The sequence below is a fragment of the Homalodisca vitripennis genome, chromosome 4 (genome assembly GCF_021130785.1).
Source record: "Homalodisca vitripennis isolate AUS2020 chromosome 4, UT_GWSS_2.1, whole genome shotgun sequence".
In the NCBI taxonomy this organism is placed as follows: Eukaryota; Metazoa; Arthropoda; class Insecta; order Hemiptera; family Cicadellidae; genus Homalodisca; species Homalodisca vitripennis.
In genome coordinates this window covers 170,349,048-170,370,372 of record NC_060210.1, presented here as the reverse complement: position 1 = coordinate 170,370,372, position 21,325 = coordinate 170,349,048, and the positions used below count along the sequence as shown (strand labels likewise).

Here is a 21,325-nt window from a genome sequence, read left to right as displayed (position 1 = left end):
TGCTGTGTTTTACAATACTAGTGAGGAAGTATTAAGCGGAATACTCTCAGATACCACATTGTGGATATGGACACTTGAATAGATATAGTTGTGTGTATAAACGTGTTTAGCCCAGACTCACAAGGACGACAATTAGCTATTAATTTGCAGTAGGGCGAGCCAGCAGAGTGAGGACGGGTCCGCTTCCCACGAACACTGCCTCCTCACCACTAGCTCTGACTGCGCTGTAGCTGTACAAAAACATGACTCGCCTGTCGGCTTCCAGAGTGGTCTGGACTGCGGTTGCGACATCACCTCGCCTCGAGTCTCCGGTATCACTGTTCCTCTATAGTATGCAATTTCAGAACACCTGACATTGTGGGGCGGAACAGGAATATCAACAAATATTTGGTTTCACTATAAATACGTACAGTAACGATACCGTATGTATAGAAACAAGTATTTACGCCTTGATTGCTGAACCTATACCAATGTCAGCTGGTGTTACCTAGTTGGCTGAGCGTTAGCGAAGCCTATTACATGTGGGGCTAGAAAATTTCATTTCTGTTTATCTGTCTGCCCCCACGATATCTCAAAAATGAACTGACCGATAGGTTTAAAAATTTGCATGAAACTTCATTTATACATTAGAAACATTGAGCTTGATGATGGTGCATGTCACCCCATGGGATTTAGCTGAGCGTTAGCAAATACTTTTACATTAGTCTTAATGGTAACCATGATTGCAACAGGAAATTGGAGAATAAATAAATTTAAAAAAACTGAGTACCACCATATGAGATTTTAAATATATGATGAATTAACAAAACAAGTAGATTCATACGTAAAAAACAATAAAATGAAAGTCAATGTTAAAAGTAGATAACAAGATCTGATTTCAGTGCACTCTTGCTTTGCCATAATATCCTTCCGACCGACCTAACCGGAACTGTTATCATTTAAACACTGTCATGAAACTTAATACAATGAGTGCGTATGTAGGAGTATAATATGGGAGGATATATCGAGAAGGATTTCATATGCAGACTTTAATTTAAAACTTAATTCTACGTAGACAAGAATGAATTCTTATGATGGTGCATCTCCAACCATAGAATTTGTCTGAGCGTCATTGAAGCCTATCACTTAGAAGGCTGACACAATTTCTTTTCTGTATTGTGTCTCTATGGCCATCTTGAGAATGATTGAGCATGCAACCTTAGTGAAACCCTTATTCTTATTCAATACCTTGGGCGGATATAAATGTTCACAATTAACAACTGTACCAACCTGGCATGCAGACACAGCGAAAAGTCCCCGGATCGTCCAGACAGGAGCCATCGTTCTGACAGGGGTGGCTCTCACACTCGTTGACGTTGGTCTCGCAGCGCGGACCTGTGAATCCTTGCGTGCAGTTGCAGGCGAATGAGCCGGGCGTGTTGACGCATATTCCATCGTGTTCACAGGGTGATCCTGCAATAAACAGACAGTCAACTCAAATGTAGATTCTTCACTTTTAATATTGACAGGAATGGGTCTTGCAGAGAGACCATGAAGCGCTCTGTGATGTTGTCCAAAACACATCCGTGGATCATTCCTCCACGCTTCAGAGCCCAAAAGAATAGCCGGTTACAAATACATACAGATTATAATATGAAACCTGCTATTGCTTGTTGTGCGTGTACGAGAATCTGTAACGGTGCAGATGACATATTTTGTGTGGATCCCGGACACGACGAGAGTGAGTAGCGCGGGGCGGCACGGCGGCGGCCCGGGCTCAGTTTAATTGCCGGGTCGCGATAATCTCGTAACTGCGACTCCAGCGTTATCTCCGGTCTCGCCGCAAACATCCATTACAACACAGACCACAACCGACACTCACTCCGCCTCGCAACGTTCCTCGCAGTCGCAGTCGCAACTTGGCGTCCACAAAATATTATAACTGCATCTCAAACTGAGGATTAGGCACAAGTTTACGTTGTGTAACGAGTTTCTTAATTAATGATAGCAAATCTGGAAGCATCGTACTGGCCACATCATTGACAGTGTTGGCGCAACCAAACTTTACAACCAGAGTTAAATTATCTAGAGAAGAACGCGTTTAATGAGAAAACGTCAGAAATTTATATCAATGGAAAAACCACGAAATGTTTAATGCTAAATTAAAAAGCCGGAGCTCAAGCGAGGTGGGCTGAGAAAGGATGACGAGGTTATTCATTCCCGGAGCCCGACTATATATCTAACGACCACGCACACTAATGTCGTAATTCTTGCACCCGACATTATTTACACTTTTTCAAAGAAGACAGGTGAAAAACTAGTCCATTAGCAGGAAGGTAAGTAAGGTAATGGTGAGGTGCAGTAGTACCTCGTGACTGGCAAGCACGACACCGTCGCGGGGGGGGGGCGGGGGGCTCATTACTGCCACAATTAGCTGCTGACGTGTCAACCATTACTCCAACATTTTGTGTCAAACTGTCTTTAAGGGTGCGGTACAGTAGCTACAGTCTGTGACACTCGTATTGAGCACATTTCTATAACTAATATGTAAATATTAACGTTACACACTCTTAGATAAAATTTACATTATTTTAAGTGTTCACTATCTTAAGCCGCGTTTGCACAGCAATTTACAACTATTGGGTTTCTTTAGTACATTTTTTAAAACACAAAATTGCAAACAAGCTATGTTTCACTCTGAAGGTGTTTGAAACATTTTAATGTGATGTGTTATTGCTGCAAGTGCTTGGTACCTACATTTGAGCTACCCCAAAGGGCACCAAGAAGATATTGGCTAAGAACCAGTTACAGTGGCAGTGCAGAGCTGAACGGGATCCACAGTCATAGGAACTAATGGCAGTGATGGCAGTTATTAAAACTGAGTATTGCAAGCAGTGACTTTCACATTAGATACTTCAAGTAGGACCGAACATTGCCAAGACCAACATATACTGGCGATTACTCCTACCCGAAAAAGAAAAACTGTCAGTGATACTAAATATTTTATCCAGCTGTGTTTCATATACAAGTCTTATTTATTTATTTTAAATCTCCGAGAGAACTATCACCGAATTTGTCCCAAAAGAGTGTGAGGCTTTCATACATCTGCTGAAGGACAACATACAAATAAGTAATTAGTTGGAGAAAAGAAAATTTATAACTAAAACCATCGCAACTTTTTGTGCACATCTGAATTTACAACAAAGATTATGCAAAAGGACGTTTCGTTTTTACGATTATAAGTGGACACGAACTCGAGGATTTTGTAAGAAACTAGAACAGTTAGCGACTAATTTACAAATGCCATCAAAGATTTTTACTTTCTTAAAAATTTGCAAACTGTGTAAACGCGGCCATATGCATAACCGCGGTAGCCATACTGCTTTATTTTTCATAATTAAAAAAAAAAATACCACTTCAGATATTATAAATGTTTTAATACATAATATAACTTATAATATAATGATTGAAATGTTTGGAGGAATTTAGAGAGTGCCAACTGGTTTGTTAGGGCAATTCTTTTAACTTTCTATTATTTGGGTAAGCGGCGACAATTCAGATGTTCGGGTTTAGTAATGTTTTTGAGAGAAGTCGTTAATATCCAAAATCAAAATTCATAATTCAAATAAGCGCTCTTAAGAACATCAAAACAATAGATTTTACCAAACTAATAAAGCTTATAAATAGTGTTAAAGTGTTATTAATCCAACCTTTTAACTACAAAAATTGAAAAATCACAAGTTTAGTACATTTATGAGTGTTTGAAGAGAACCGAAATATTATTATTAATTACCTTAATAGTTGCAAGGCAGATTAAATTATTAAAATTGTCAATGTTCCATAAATAAACATTCACAAGTTTTATATAAAGAAACCAAAAATACACTTTCTAGATGTCTTTGGTACCTGGCATCAGAAGTCTAGGAAAATCAAGAATTCAATTAAATTCATTTTGCCATTGTCATTAATACTGTATATAGTTAAAGATGTAACAAATCATTAGAAATTAATAAAACAAATATTATTATTGTAATTGAATTATTAATCTCTCTCCAACTTAAATAATTGGCATTGCTGTAAGCCGATATTGTTTTGGATATTTTTGATCATTATTATTAAATATGACTGTAAACCCTGTAAGTAATCTGTTGTAACGACGCGGTAGGACGCGGCATGTGCGAGAAGAGCGACTGTAGGCCGGTCCAGGCTACCTCACTACCTCGTTCTACGTGTAGATCTAATCTGTGGTCCGCTCATTACGACTCCAATTAATTACGGCCAATTAAACGAGCACTACCATTTTAATGGGTATCCGTAGATTGCTGACACATCGGCTTATCGGGATGGGACAATAGAGACGTGTCCTGCACACTGCACGATACACGCAGCAGGCAGGTCGTCACAGTCTACTCCAGTAGTAGGTCTTATCACACCCAGATACATTGATTTATTAGGAAAATATGATCTATTAGCAAGAAATGACAGAGACGTGTCCAGCATACTGCAGGCAAGTCGTCATAGTCTACTCCATACTACGTCTTATCACACCCTGATATATTGATTTATTAGGAAAATATGATTTACTAGCAAGAAATGACAGAGACGTGTCCAGCATACTGCAGGCAAGTCGTCATAGTCTACTCCAGTACTACGTCTTATCACACCCTGATATATTGATTTATTAGGAAAATATGATCTATTAGCAAGAAATGACAGAGACGTGTCCAGCATACTGCAGGCAAGTCGTCATAGTCTACTCCATACTACGTCTTATCACACCCTGATATATTGATTTATTAGGAAAATATGATTTGCTAGCAAGAAATGCGTCCAGCATACTGAAGGAATGATTGATTTATTAGGAAGAAATTACCGAGTTATGTCTCACATACAGTACGGGTCAGGAGGGTCGTCACAGTATAAAACAGATATGAAACGCATTGGTTTAAATAATATGCAAGGACGAGTTTTGACCACCATTTACAGTACAAGCGAGGTAGTGGCAACTAGTTTTTCGTTTATATTTGGACTTTTTGAGGCAAAATGGCATAATCTGTACACTATGTGATACAGTCTTACTTAGTTTTTACGCAATTTGATTCACTACCACCAAGCATCCTGGTAGTGAATCGAAATCTGGCAGTGTCAGACACTCGATTGTAACCCGCTGCTAACTATGTATGAAAATTATCCTCACGATTTTATCTGCCCTTTTTTAAGTATATTTAATCGTGGAATTCATTTAACATAATGTTTCAACATTCAAATAATCGCTTGTAGTAAAGAGTTCTGAAACATATAATTTGCTTGTTTAACATCCAATTCGGAATTGACACGGAACGGACGGACAGGGCGTGACGAAGTCTGGCTGACCTTTCGGTGCAGATCCCGGAAAAGCCTGGAAAGAGCAGAGCCGAACAGCAGAGCCGGGGTCCCGCGGCGGGAACACTTTCTCTGCTCGAGTCGTTACTTCGATATGATCCATTTGCATTGTCCGGCCCGGGCCGCGTGAGAGAAGTGTTTATGAAGTGTAACAGTTCACGACACGATGTGCGGTGGAGGACAGGAGGTCATCACACCTCGCTGTCACCGCGTCATACAACAACTGCAGCAAGACGAACAATGCAATACAAGTTACGTTACCGGTATCGACAGGACTTCATACGTTTATCCTCAGTAACTTCTCAAACAGTAAACCAAAACACATGCTATCGTAGTCGGTGCAATTAATGATTCAGTTTGGTTTACTACAGGAAACAAGTAAACCAAACTGGCACGATAAATATAAGCCGGGAGCCAACTTGTATTATGTAAGCACACAAACTAACGTTTTGTGAACACCGTTGAAGAATTTTATGTAAGAAAAAAATCTATCGTCATCGGTGTTGGTTTTCGTGAAGGCCGAAATGAGAGGGTATTGAATGGGTTAAAAATATCAAAAGATATCTTATTACTCTTGTCATATTTTTTAACTTGGCACTTTTAAAACCAACCACCAAACATGTAAATAATAGTCGTATAAAACAGGCAACGAGATAAAGAGACAAACTTACCATTTTAAACCAACAGACGGACTCGGTTTGTTGGCTGATGCTGATTTCAGTTTTATTTGTTTGTCTAACTGTCTCTCTTCAAATATATCAAGCTAGAAAGTTAATCTAAAACATATATTTGTATCATGTTTGAACCGTATAGATACCCTCACCAAAACTAATGCGGCTGGCGATAAATTTATTTCAAAGAAAAACAATTGGATGTATCTATTTCACGAAAACTAGGTTGTATGTTTTTATACAATGTAAATTGACTCCCGGCTTCTGGTCTATGATGGTATCGCAGGTATAAAGTAAGTTAAATCCAAAGATAGTCATACAAGGTTAATGATGTGGTATCATCAGCTAAGTCTAAAACTGTAAAATCGTGACTGTAGCGATGTCTGACAGTATACTCGTGTAAACTCATGTGATCTTTAGTACTGTTTACATCACTTTAATATGGAATATGCACTGATTAAAAAATTATTCATAAAACTCAATTAATTTTAGAGAGAAGTATTCTACTCACGTCACTTCTACATCAACCTTGAGATAAAATATGGAGCACCTCTAATCTATGTAGGATTTATATCGATGCAAGTTATCAGGAATTTAAGTGTCAAATAACGCCACTACATGTCTGTAATACGTAAGTTAGTACAGAGACAGAAGAGTGCACTGGAGTAGAAAGCAGAAAAGTTTAATATTACCTGAAGAAAGTTTAGTGCACATGTAAATCGTAAAAAGGACGATACAAAATATCTCGTACTCCGATGCATCGCTAGGAGATGAGAATAGGTAAGTTGTAACACTGTACCTCTGATGCAGACCATACCGGATTTACGGACAGCAACTCGTGTGCCACAATCAAACCAACATCGGATGAGTATCACGGATGAGTATCCTTATATCACTCGTATTGATTTGATGCAGACCATACCGGATTTACGGACAGCAACTCGTGTGCCACAATCAAACCAGCATCGGATGATTATCCCACCCCACTATATCACAGTTTTGATGCAGACCATACCGGATTTACGGACAGCAACTCGTGTGCCACAATCAAACCAACATCGGATGAGTATCCCACCCCACTATATCACAGTTTTGATGCAGACCATACCGGATTTACGGACAGCAACTCGTGTGTGCCACAATCAAACCAACATCGGATGAGTATCCCACCCCACTATATCACAGTTTTGATGCAGACCATACCGGATTTACGGACAGCAACTCGTGTGCCACAATCAAACCAAAATCGGATGAGTATCCCACCCCACTATATCACAGTTTTGATGCAGACCATACCGGATTTACGGACAGCAACTCGTGTGCCACAATCAAACCAACATCGGATGAGTATCCCACCCCACTATATCACAGTTTTGATGCAGACCATACCGGATTTACGGACAGCAACTCGTGTGCCACAATCAAACCAACATCGGATGAGTATCCCACCCCACTATATCACAGTTTTGATGCAGACCATACCGGATTTACGGACAGCAACTCGTGTGCCACAATCAAACCAACATCGGATGAGTATCCCACCCCACTATATCACAGTTTTGATGCAGACCATACCGGATTTACGGACAGCAACTCGTGTGCCACAATCAAACCAACATCGGATGAGTATCCCACCCCACTATATCACAGTTTTGATGCAGACCATACCGGATTTACGGACAGCAACTCGTGTGCCACAATCAAACCAACATCGGATGAGTATCCCACCCCACTATATCACAGTTTTGATGCAGACCATACCGGATTTACGGATAGCAACTCGTGTGCCACAATCAAACCAACATCGGATGAGTATCCCACCCCACTATATCACAGTTTTGATGCAGACCATGTAAGATTTACGGATACGAGCTCAAGTGCGAAAGTCTCACCAACATCGGATAAGTACCCCACATCACTATATCCCAACTCTGAAGCAGATCATACAGGATTTACGGCTGTTTGTGTCAGTATACTACACAATACGAGTATTACTAACCTGATTTATCTGGCTATGTCACTGATTACCCGCAAGAATCTGTTGTACTCCTACGGATCTAAGTACCATCATATTGTTGAAATTTCTTGTATTTTAGTAATAAATACAACAGTCGTACGATACACCCAACCCTTGTGAACCTTACTGCTAATACCGAGGGTTATTAAATCGAATTATTAGTAATTTTTTTCGAACTCCACACATGGGTTAATCTACAGTACGGAAAAGTGCGGACATAGGCGGGCCGCAGCCCAGGTAATGCGGTGGGTGGAGCGGCAATGGCGGAGAGGGGGACTGGGAATGGACTGGTGCCGTGGAATTCGGACGTGTTTGGAGAGTCAAGTGGAGAGGCCAGGCCGGGCCGGCTAGAGACTGCCCTTTGTAACACAGACCACCCGCTCACACCACAAGTACTTGCACCTAGATCAACAGTAACAGTATCCAGCAAACCTTCCTTTGTTCTCTCTCCGTAATCGTTTGTTACAATAGTTCACTGCAATAAATAGACTGACTAGACTACACGTGAAGCAACAATCATTAATAACGCTTGTGCAAATCTTCTCTCGTCTTTTAAAGATTCCCATGTATTCAAGTCTTTACCAGATAAATTAACTTAACGTATTTCCTTCTCTCGGTGCATAATGAAAAAGAAGGAAATCCCGAACCATCATTCAAATTGACAAAATCCGGTTTTATACATCTACGCCTCATTTTCTACCAATTTAAGAGAATATTACACCTTAAATTCTGTAAAAAAAAGCCAGGAGGCAATTCTTTCGATACTTCAGTTTTACGGAAGAATGGTTTTCCGACAATGTAACAAAGGATAGGAGTTTTCGCAGTAAGATACGGTTTCTCAATGACAATAGCAACGGAAGTACAACGGTGTTTAACAAGTTAGCTCTTTATCTCTCGGGAATCACCCGATCATAAGCAAAACTGATTTCTATTCAGATCTAACGCACCTTGAAATCAAGCACTGGGCGGTTGAAAAATTCCACATTAACGTGATGAATAACAAGAACATGACAAACAGTAATATCTTAAACGTCATAATTAATAGTATAAATCACGGAATATATAAGTACTGTATCTCGATGTACAATATAGTGCAGAGTGCTTTGCCTAGTAAATGTCAGTCACCACAACACGCAGAACACAGACACACTGACACCAGCTATATTCTCAATCACTCTACTCTGTGGTGCACCTTCTCCCTAATCTAGAGTACAGTAGCTCGATGTACAACATAGTGCAGAGAGCTTTGCCTAGTAAATGTCAGTCACCACAACACGAAGAACACAGACACACTGACACCAGCTATATTCTCAATCACTCTACTCTGTGGTGCACCTTCTCCCTAATCTAGAGTACAGTAGCTCGATGTACAACATAGTGCAGAGAGCTTTGCCTAGTAAATGTCAGTCACCACAACACGAAGAACACAGACACACTGACACCAGCTATATTCTTAATCACTCTACTCTGTGGTGCACCTTCTCCCTAATCTAGAGTACAGTAGCTCGATGTACAACATAGTGCAGAGAGCTGTGCCTAGTAAATGTCAGTCACCACAACACGAAGAACACAGACACACTGACACCAGCTATATTCTCAATCACTCTACTCTGTGGTGCACCTTCTCCCTAATCTAGAGTACAGTAGCTCGATGTACAACATAGTGCAGAGAGCTTTGCCTAGTAAATGTCAGTCACTACAACACGAAGAACACAGACACATTGACACCAGCTATATTCTCAATAACTCTACTCTGTGGTGCACCTTCTCCCTAATCTAAAGTACAGTAGCTCGATGTACAATATAGTGCAGAGAGCTTTGCCTAGTAAATGTCAGTCACTACAACACGAAGAACACAGACACATTGACACCAGCTATATTCTCAATAACTCTACTCTGTGGTGCACCTTCTCCCTAATCTAGAGTACAGTAGCTCGATGTACATTGTACAATATAGTGCACAGAGCTTTGCCTAGAAAATGTCAGTCACTACAACACGAAGAACACAGACACATTGACACCAGCTATATTCTCTATAACTCTACTCTGTGGGGCACCTTCTCCCAAATCTAGAGTACAGTAGCTCGATGTACATTGTACAATATAGTGCACAGAGCTTTGCCTAGTAAATGTCATACAACACGAAAAACACAGACACACTGACACCAGCTATTCTCAATAACTCTACTCTGTGGTGCACCTTCTCCCTAATCTAGAGTACAGTAGCTCGATATCGTAAAATATAGTATAAAGAGGGTTCTGCCTCGCGAATGTCAGTGACCACACCACATAGAGTACAGTGACCTTGGCACCCACGGTTCTCAACTCTGCTCTGTGGTGTTCCCTCCCCTAATATAGAGAACGGTACTCAATGTTCGATGTAATAAAAGAGGGTTTTGCCTTGCGAATGTCAGTGACCACACCACATAGAGTACAGTGACCTTGGCACCCACGGTTCTCAACTCTGCTCTGTGGTGTACCCTCCCCCCTCGCCACCGCCGCGCGTCTCGTCGTGTCCGGTATTAGTAGGCCGATGAATTATTCAGTCCCCCGTGTTTGCTCATTGTTACCGATATGATTTATTAACCTCCCACTTGTTACTGATCCTAGCTTGTTCACTCGATCTTCTTTCTGAATACATTTCGCTATTTATCCTATCAAACACATTTCCATTAATCTGACTTGATAGCTTACACGGTATCGCACAGGAAGTATAACTGACAATAAATAGTACATAACCTTTCTAGGTTTCGAACATAATGTTAATTTACTAATTATGATCAACTAAATTCACGTGATTAGACTCATTGGCCTGTCACTCCTGTTAACACGTTGTTTGTAATTACATATGACAACAAATAATACTTAAAAACTATTTTAATCGATTATTGTCCTTTAGTTATATAACTGTGTATTGCGTTTGTTAACTATACAATTTTTTTACAAATACAGCCAATTAACATATTAAATAGCCACAAGTCAAACGTCAATAATTACACAAAAACCGGAAACTATAAACAGCGCGACCTAATGGCAAGGATTAGTAAGCATGGAACTACTTTCACTACTCCTGGGAACCGGCAAAAACTTGCTTCCAGATCTCTGAGGTTCACATTGTTACAGTCAACGACGTAGCTAATAATGGCGAGCTGAGGAGAGGTCTGGGAACATTAACGTCATCAGGACACCAGTGGTAGTGGTAGTGATGACAGTTGCCACCGAATAGACAGAAAACTAAAGTCTCACTGGAACACTGCTCACAGCGCCACCTGGCGGCCAGACCTAGAAACTACCATTGACGGGACTTCTGTTGGCTGCTCCTCAATAAGACGTCTGGATTTGCATCGTTTTTGGTCATTACAATTGACGGCGACTATTGTTGGACCGATTTATATGTATAAACTGTATATTTTTAGTGTGGTGCTGATAGCGGCAAGGTCTACATTACATTGTGAGCTAGGAGGCAAGTCTAAGGCATACATACCAATACTGTACTGAGATTTGAAATTCTTAGAGTTGACAGAAAATTTAATGTAATATACCCATGTACTAAATAAATTGTGCAACCCCCAATTTACCATTATTATTTTATGCACATTTTAACAACATATCAGAGATGATAAAATACAATCGGTAAAGCCATTGTATCATTGAATGATGTAAAATGTCCGGAAATCCTGTTTCCTTCACAATCATTTCATCATCAAACACAAACTTCAAAAATAAATATCAGAGATATTATATTTCAATGCAGAAATAAGAACATTTGGTGTTGTTGCTGTGTAACCAAGGTCTGGCCTCACAGTGCTCGCTCCACTTGCTTTCCTCTTTCCTCGGTATCTCTTATAAACCGTTATAAAACATTCCCCCCGTTCATTAACATCTTATCTCCACTGCCTAGTTTCTGCATTAGTTTTGACCTCTGCACGTGGGCCTCAGTTTCTCCCAAGCCACCCTACTACCTGTCTGCTCTATATCACCGCCCAGTACCTAGACTACCAAAAAAGTAGTATTTAATTTTTTATATATTGAAATACATGTATGAACTATGTTATCTGTATAAAAAAACTAAAAGAAAATTAGTGTGAACACGGTATGTTTACTGATATTGATAAAAACCAATAAAAATTAAGATTGAATAAAACTGGTTTATTTCCTAATGCACATTGGGAACAGAGTCGATAATTAAAAGAACCCAAACCATTAGGGATGTGACTGAGTGAGAGCGCTGTGATAATTGAGGGGGAGGGGGGAGACGGAGTACAAATTAATCCAAAATTTAAATCAGCTCATAGTTGTCATTAGTAAAAAACAAAACAGATATTGAGTTATTTGTTTGAAGTTTATGAAGGTTCGGTTCGAAAGGATAATTGGATTTTGGACATTTGCCATCGTTACATCAAAACATTTCGTAATGATGCCAAATCTCTTATCCTCCTAAGACCCAAGGGAAAAATTAAAAATGTTTAAGCAAAAACCTGATGTTCTTTTAAAAGTACAAATATTTCCTACTTCGGTAAGACCCAGGGATTTTTCCACATTTTTCAAGTTAAAACCTAATGTCCCGTTTAGAAGGACAGAGTTTTAGGGAATTTTTTTACCAAGAAGGAAATATTTGTATGTTAGATGTTGGCAACTCTGCTGACTTGTTGTTTTTTTAGGTTGTCAGTCATCACATGTGTGTTCAGTTAGCTGGCTAGTTTAGCCATAAATATAACCTCCAGAATGATGGCTTCAACCAAGGAAGCGGAGGCTTTATTTTCAACATCATTGTAAGTATTAAAAAATATTGATTGTTAATATTTTCTCATTAGAAACTTGCAGTATAATATTTATAACTAGTATATAAAAATTGAAAACCCATTGAAAATCTACTGGAAAAGACTGGTTTTTATCATTAAAAAGATGTGTCCTTATAAAAGTACATTGGGTTTTAAACTCTTTTTATTTCAAAAGTGGATTGTCCTAATATAAAGGACACCAGGCTTAAGTGACTACACATTTCATATAGATGTGTTTCCTGTAATTGTTGACACACCTTTTAGGAAAATAGACACAATTTTTAATAAATTTACCTGTTTTACACATTTATTTAGTTAATTTAATTTCAAAAAAGGATGAACATTTAGGCCTATGAAGTTTTCGCTCTTATTTAAAGTTACAAAAAACTGTTTTACAGCCATGGATAACATAATTTAATTGTTCCAGTAAACAATGCAGAAATTATGAACACCATCAACCAGCTTGATGACTCCGACATGGATGTTTCGGATGATGATGACCAAGATACTGATTTGGTGAGGACATCCAAAACCAACCAGTAATAGATCTATTGGATGGTTCGTAGGTGGTCAAAGACAGAAAAAAAGTACATTACAGTGCCTCAGCCTCAAGTGATAAAGGCGTACAATACACATATGGGGGAGGTGTTGATATGTCAGACCGTTATGCTATCATATTGTTCTTCCAGACAACGGACAAGGAAGTGGACCACTAGAACACAATAATGCACACCTGTTTGATTTAGCAATATCCAATTCCTGGCTTTGCTACCGAGAAGACAAGATCAAGTCAAACATACCATTAAAAAAAGTGGCACAACTAAGAAAGTACAAAGATGGATTACGGAGAGTATTTAATTGAATCAAACTCTATTCTTAGTGACAGTGAAGATTCAGAGTACCTCACAGATGAAGAGGTTACACCTGGAAGAAATCCCAAGGAACTTCCAAGTGTGAGATTTAGGACACATGGGAACCACTTACCTGAAATTACGCCAGGAGTACAGCAGAGATGCAAAAACTCCAAGTGTTCATAGAAACCATCGGTAATGTGTACCAAATGTAAGGTCCATTTATGTTTAGTAGCACAAAGGAACTGTTTTTTTTTAACTTTCAACAATGTTAAGCCCTTTTTTAACTTTATAAACAACTAGTGTAACTATGTGTTTAAAGAAAACAATCAGAGACGTGTACAAGTGTAAGGTCCATTATTTTTAATAGCACAAAGAAACAGGAACCATATTTTAATTTAAAAATATTAAGCCTTTTTTAACTAAATTGAATTTTTAAACTGTTTTGATTAAACTAAAATGAAATAAAGGTAAGTTAAAAAAAAATAATGTCTCTTGATTTCACTACCCTGTATTTTACCCAATGAAAAACCCCCGGTGTACTTTTAAAAGGACTATACAAAATTGTATAAATATATCAAATATACTGTTACATTTTGTTTTTATAGTGTTCTAAGTAGGTTATTGAATAAGAAATTATTAAAAAAAAACTTATTCCAAAGTTCAAAATTTCCCTGGGTTTTACTTGAGTACAAATGTTGTCCTTCTTGCAGGACATTGGGTCTTAGTGACTTAAAGTGTACATTGAACTTGGGTTTTACTTAAGTACAAATTAATGTCCTTTTAAAAGTAGGCCAGGCCTTAGGAGGTTATATTGAGTTTTAGTGAATTGTGTTTTAAAACAAAACATCTCAAACTCCCATTATCCCAACCAAGAAATGTTAGGTAACACTCAAAAGCCGAATTAAACTATTAAGCCTGAATTTTTTAGCAATCACATATTTATAGTTATATTTCACTTACATATGTCCATAATATCCGCCTTGGCTAGTATTAGTTGAAAACAACGAAGACTGTCACGAAATTTTGTATAGTCTATTATTAGTCGTACAGCCGACTCATCTAGAATGTCTCAATGTATTAAAAATATTTTATGGAAACAATAATTACCTTGCTCGCACTCGTCGATATCCTCAGAGCAGTCCACGCCCTTGTAGCCGCTGGCACAGGAACAAGTGTAGGACCCGTTGATGGGACTGGTGTCGCAGATCGCGTCAGCATGACAAGGGTTAGAGGTGCAGGCATCGTCAAGGTGGCACAAGAGTCCTGTAACAGATGACGTAAGACGCTAGAGATATCATCTCATGAAGGGATTCATCGTAATAAAAACGAACCAGCAGTGGTACGAAATAATCGATTTAACAAAGAATTGTTATTTAAGTTTAAGCCACAACCTATGAACTTACTCTCAGAAACTTATCATAGTATGAAGTCTTGTATAGTGTAATATATTCAACCGCCATAAACGGTACGATACCTTATAATAATAAAATACTTGAAAACACAATAAATGTGTACAAGATGGTCAAATAGTAGTGGGCCTACAACAAACACACGCACTAAGCCAATTGAAATGGTGTAAAACAAACAACCTTGTCCGACCTAAATGAATTGGGTAATGAGGCGTCGGACGAGTAGTGGAGTAAGTAATTGGTGTAATTGTAAGGTCGAGTAGTGGGCGCGACAATGGTGTGTGGCTGGGAGCCAACGACATCACGCCCAGCTGTGAGGACAACATTCGACAGTACTGTTACACCCTGTGACATTCTCCTCTCCCTCTATAGACAGGGACAGCACGACCAACAGTAGACAACATTCAACAGTACTGTTACACCCTGTGACATTCTCCTCTCCCTCTGTACACGAGGACAGCACGCCCAGCTGTGAGGACAACATTCGACAGTACTGTTACACCCTGTGACATTCTCCTTTCCCTCTGTACACGGGGACAGCACGACCAGCTGTGAGGACAACATTCGACAGTACTGTTACACCCTGTGACATTCTCATCTCCCTCTGTACACGGGGACAGCACGACCAGCTGTGAGGACAACATTCAACAGTACTGTTACACCCTGTGACATTCTCCTCTCCCTCTGTACACGGGGACAGCACGACCAGCTGTGAGGACAACATTCGACAGTACTGTTACACCCTGTGACATTCTCCTCTCCCTCTATAGACAGGGACAGCACGACCAACAGTAGACAACATTCAACAATACTGTTACACCCTGTGACATTCTCCTCTCCCTCTATAGACAGGGACAGCACGACCAACAGTAGACAACATTCAACAGTACTGTTACACCCTGTGACATTCTACCTCTCCCTCTGTACACGGGGACAGCACGACCAGCTGTGAGGACAACATTCAACAGTACTGTTACACCCTGTGACATTCTCCTCTCCCTCTGTACACGGGGACAGCACGACCAGCTGTGAGGACAACATTCGACAGTACTGTTACACCCTGTGACATTCTCCTTTCCCTCTGTACACGGGGACAGCACGACCAGCTGTGAGGACAACATTCGACAGTACTGTTACACCCTGTGACATTCTCCTCTCCCTCTGTACACGGGGACAGCACGCCCAGCTGTGAGGACAACATTCGACAGTACTGTTACACCCTGTGACATTCTCCTCTCCCTCTATAGACAGGGACAGCACGACCAACAGTAGACAACATTCAACAGTACTGTTACACCCTGTGACATTCTCCTCTCCCTCTGTACACGAGGACAGCACGCCCAGCTGTGAGGACAACATTCGACAGTACTGTTACACCCTGTGACATTCTCCTTTCCCTCTGTACACGGGGACAGCACGACCAGCTGTGAGGACAACATTCGACAGTACTGTTACACCCTGTGACATTCTCATCTCCCTCTGTACACGGGGACAGCACGACCAGCTGTGAGGACAACATTCAACAGTACTGTTACACCCTGTGACATTCTCCTCTCCCTCTGTACACGGGGACAGCACGACCAGCTGTGAGGACAACATTCGACAGTACTGTTACACCCTGTGACATTCTCCTCTCCCTCTATAGACAGGGACAGCACGACCAACAGTAGACAACATTCAACAGTACTGTTACACCCTGTGACATTCTCCTCTCCCTCTATAGACAGGGACAGCACGACCAACAGTAGACAACATTCAACAGTACTGTTACACCCTGTGACATTCTTCTCTCCCTCTGTACACGGGGACAGCACGCCCAGCTGTGAGGACAACATTCAACAGTACTGTTACACCCTGTCACATTCTCCTCTCCCTCTGTACACGAGGACAGCACGCCCAGCTGTGAGGACAACATTCGACAGTACTGTTACACCCTGTGACATTCTCCTTTCCCTCTGTACACGGGGACAGCACGACCAGCTGTGAGGACAACATTCGACAGTACTGTTACACCCTGTGACATTCTCCTCTCCCTCTGTACACGGGGACAGCACGCCCAGCTGTGAGGACAACATTCGACAGTACTGTTACACCCTGTGACATTCTCCTCTCCCTCTGTACACGAGGACAGCACGCCCAGCTGTGAGGACAACATTCGACAGTACTGTTACACCCTGTGACATTCTCCTTTCCCTCTGTACACGGGGACAGCACGACCAGCTGTGAGGACAACATTCGACAGTACTGTTACACCCTGTGACATTCTCCTCTCCCTCTATAGACAGGGACAGCGCGACCAACAGCAGACAACATTCAACAGTACTGTTACACCCTGTCACATTCTCCTCTCCCTCTATAGACAGGGACAGTACGACCAACAGCAGACAACATTCAACAGTACTGTTACACCCTGTCACATTCTCCTCTCCCTCTGTACACGAGGACAGCACGCCCAGCTGTGAGGACAACATTCGACAGTACTGTTACACCCTGTGACATTCTCCTCTCCCTCTATAGACAGGGACAGCGCGACCAACAGCAGACAACATTCAACAGTACTGTTACACCCTGTCACATTCTCCTCTCCCTCTATAGACAGGGACAGCGTGACCAACAGCAGACAACATTCGACAGTACTGTTACACCCTGTGACATTCTCCTCTCCCTCTATAGACAGGGACAGCGCGACCAACAGCAGACAACATTCGACAGTACTGTTACACCCTGTGACATTCTCCTCTCCCTCTATAGACAGGGACAGCGCGACCAACAGCAGACAACATTCGACAGTACTGTTACACCCTGTGACATTCTCCTCTCCCTCTATAGACAGGGACAGCGCGACCAACAGCAGACAACATTCAACAGTACTGTTACACCCTGTGACATTCTCCTCTCCCTCTATAGACAGGGACAGTACGACCAACAGCAGACAACATTCAACAGTACTGTTACACCCTGTCACATTCTCCTCTCCCTCTGTACACGAGGACAGCACGCCCAGCTGTGAGGACAACATTCGACAGTACTGTTACACCCTGTGACATTCTCCTTTCCCTCTGTACACGGGGACAGCACGACCAGCTGTGAGGACAACATTCGACAGTACTGTTACACCCTGTGACATTCTCCTCTCCCTCTATAGACAGGGACAGCGCGACCAACAGCAGACAACATTCAACAGTACTGTTACACTCTGCGACATTCTCCTCTACCCTCCATCTGCCTTTCCATTTGTAGTATTTTATAGTAAGGCCTCAGAGTTTTGTAACACTATAAAATAAGAACTAAAATAATCTGGTGTATTTTTTATTAATTTCTTAACTAGCCGTTTTTGTGAAACTTTTCTGTTATGTACATAAAACGAATTTACTACTATGTTATAGTACATATCCGTACTTTTAGTCCGTCAGCGTAATGTTTTAATTTTTGAGTTTTTTTAAACGTAAATCTGTAGAGTTACCATATAGCGCTAAAGAATTTTGCTGTCGCCAAACAGCACACAACAAGACCATACACGATACAGAATGGCAAGTAGGAACAGCATCAACTATATATTATAATAACTGTACTGAACGTGTATCGAACATTATGCCGAGTGTACAAAATGTCATTAAGTTTGTAGTAGTAATGTCAAACCAACAATTCTATATAGCAAAAATAATCATAAACAGTCCAAATAGGAAAAGACGGAATTTACAATTGTCATTGTGTTGTAATTGAACTAAACTTAAAGAGTGAGTGGCCAAACAATCATCCCGTATTACATCACATATACTGACTGCTGAAAATGGAGTAAAAAATAATAGTTGGCTAATTCGTCGATACTTCTTTAAATCATAGATAGCGGATGAAAATGCTCGCAACACATATTCGGACCACGTTCTCTCCGCCATGTTTTATACATGCGATACGGGAATGCTAAACGTAAGCCCATATAAAGAACTACACAATTGTGCCCAGCTGGTATTTTAATGTGTCGTCACCAGGAGTCCTGATCCATTATTTATAGAAAAACTGAGAACTTTCTACGTCAGACTTGCTTCTTCCTACAACAACGGGTAGTCCTTTGTAGTACTGTACATTTTAAAGAATGTCTCTACACAGAATTTGCTTTCTAAAATTAATAAAGGTAAATTGGTACTACAATTGAAGTAAACAGAAGTTTAGTTCAATAGGTGCTCACGGTCTGAAGACAAATGCTAGGGAGGGTATTATCAAGCAAAGGGAATTACTCGCTTGAAATATTTGAAACCGGGAAAATGGTACTACCTATCGTTAAAGTACTCAATAAACAATGGTGGACATCGAACTTAGATTCATGTCCTAACGCTTTGGTTGTCATCATGCCCAGCAGACAGTACAACCACGGCTCTCTTAGAAGTAATACCCCAGGTCCATAAAATGGCAGAGACTCGGTTGATACAAGCAGAGACTGCACAACCAAAAGAGAGCACGCGCTGTTGAAGACAGGAAAAGAAAATTAAGTCAATCTAAGCATGACGCAAGAGCGCAACATCAAGTGCCCGTCAAATCTGCATGACGCAAGTAGTATCTCATCGTCCTGTGGATCAAAGCACAGCTCAACAAGTCAATAAAGCAATCTCGTCTATAGACGGGATGGATTTAAATCAAATTATATACCTTCTATCTGAAGTGACAATATTTAAGAGTAAAGAGTGTTTGAAGAAGAAATTCCCGTGTTTATGTATTAATTTATGGTGAAATCAATGGAAAACTACATCAACGAGAGTGCATTCCAATGAAAAAGACTAACTTTTACGTGCGACCCAATTGTCGTACATACGTCGTCAATTCGAGACGATATTCCGCTTCAAAACATATTTTAAACATAGTAGGTGTAGCTCCCTCAACTTTCGTGAGAAATCTTTCCCGTTAATTGATGTTGTCATGGATCTTTACAGGCCAAAAGAAAATGTCGCGTGGGTTAAGAGTAGGCTTAGTGGTGACCGAGAGATTGGACCAGTCCTGTACATCCACCATCCCGAAGAGTGTCAAGAGTTGCAAGCACACGGTTACTGTAATGAGGTGGGGCGCCGCGACGTCTTATTGGTAAAATACAAGCCTCTTTAGCATCTCAATATCTTCCACTAAGGGGAAAGACGAACTCTGTCAACATGACTTAAGCCCCGTGTATCTATCTATCACTCGATCTTTCATCAAACCACACCAAACATTCACTTGGGAGAATCAATATTGATGATGAGTGTCTTATGAAGTATGACCGCCAAATTCTGCAGTTGCGACGGTTAGCTGTTTATCACTCATATTACAATTTTCCTCACCAGAAAAGAAAACAATGTTCAACACATTTTTATTTTTATCAATTATTTGTAGAAAGCTAACAGCAACCTCAATTATTTTAATGTTGTCAGTATAAGTAAGTAACCGTACTTAAACAGTTGAAATTCATAGCCGCACAAATGAAACTTTTTTTGAAATGAAACATCATAGAAAACAGTACCTTTAGCAAATCATGATTGGCCAATGATTTACTTGGACTCAGAACACATGCAACATTAATCTATTCAACAGCAGCGCTTCAGATTGAGTTCTTGGTCTAACTGGCAATGTCGCTTTTATATCAGTACAGTACTGGTTTCCTTGAGACTATAGCAAACTACGAAAATACGAAAAGTTTCGATGAAGGTGGTTCACCACCTGTATAATTGGAATACAAATTGTGAATTTTTTATATAAAAAAAATAATAATATAGCTTTAATCTAAAAATTATACTACAATGGCCATACATATTATAGATTAATGTTGGATAACAGCTAAGAGATTAGTTGACATTTAACTTCTACAGGTTATTGAACCTCAGGGGACACTCGATCTGTGAAAGGTTGAATTCTGTTTTTGTACGAGTAACCTACATGTGAACAGGTTAAAACCAGCTCTCAGGTCTAAACTATAGTCGATTCTTTCAGCCTACTTACTACTACTATAATGCAGATATGTCGACATTAACTACGTATGGTTAAACGGAGAGCCAAGTAAGACACCAATATGATGTGATTTGGTAGTCAGCAAAGATCAAATCCTGACACGCCTGACCTCACGTACAGCTACTGTATTGTGGCTTGCTGCTATCCCGGGCATGCTCCACACTATCACTACCCTGTGTTTGAGCTATAGACATAGCTATAGCTGTACCTCTGCTCGTTATTGGGGAGCAACGATAACCTGTCCTGACACGCCTGACCTCAC

The 21,325-nt window shown here is 40.4% G+C and overlaps 1 protein-coding gene across 1 annotated transcript in view; it reads right to left on the bottom strand.

Moving 5' to 3' along the window:
* The window catches only part of LOC124360599 (neurogenic locus Notch protein), a 155,556-nt gene that overhangs the window by 30,741 nt on the left and 103,490 nt on the right, over window positions 1-21,325 (bottom strand). The window contains exons 7-8 of the mRNA XM_046814344.1: window positions 14,792-14,947; window positions 1,270-1,452 (exon numbers count right to left, since the gene is read on the bottom strand). Of these exons, the coding sequence (XP_046670300.1) occupies window positions 1,270-1,452; window positions 14,792-14,947 (339 nt within the window). The remainder of the gene's footprint in view (window positions 1-1,269; window positions 1,453-14,791; window positions 14,948-21,325) is intronic.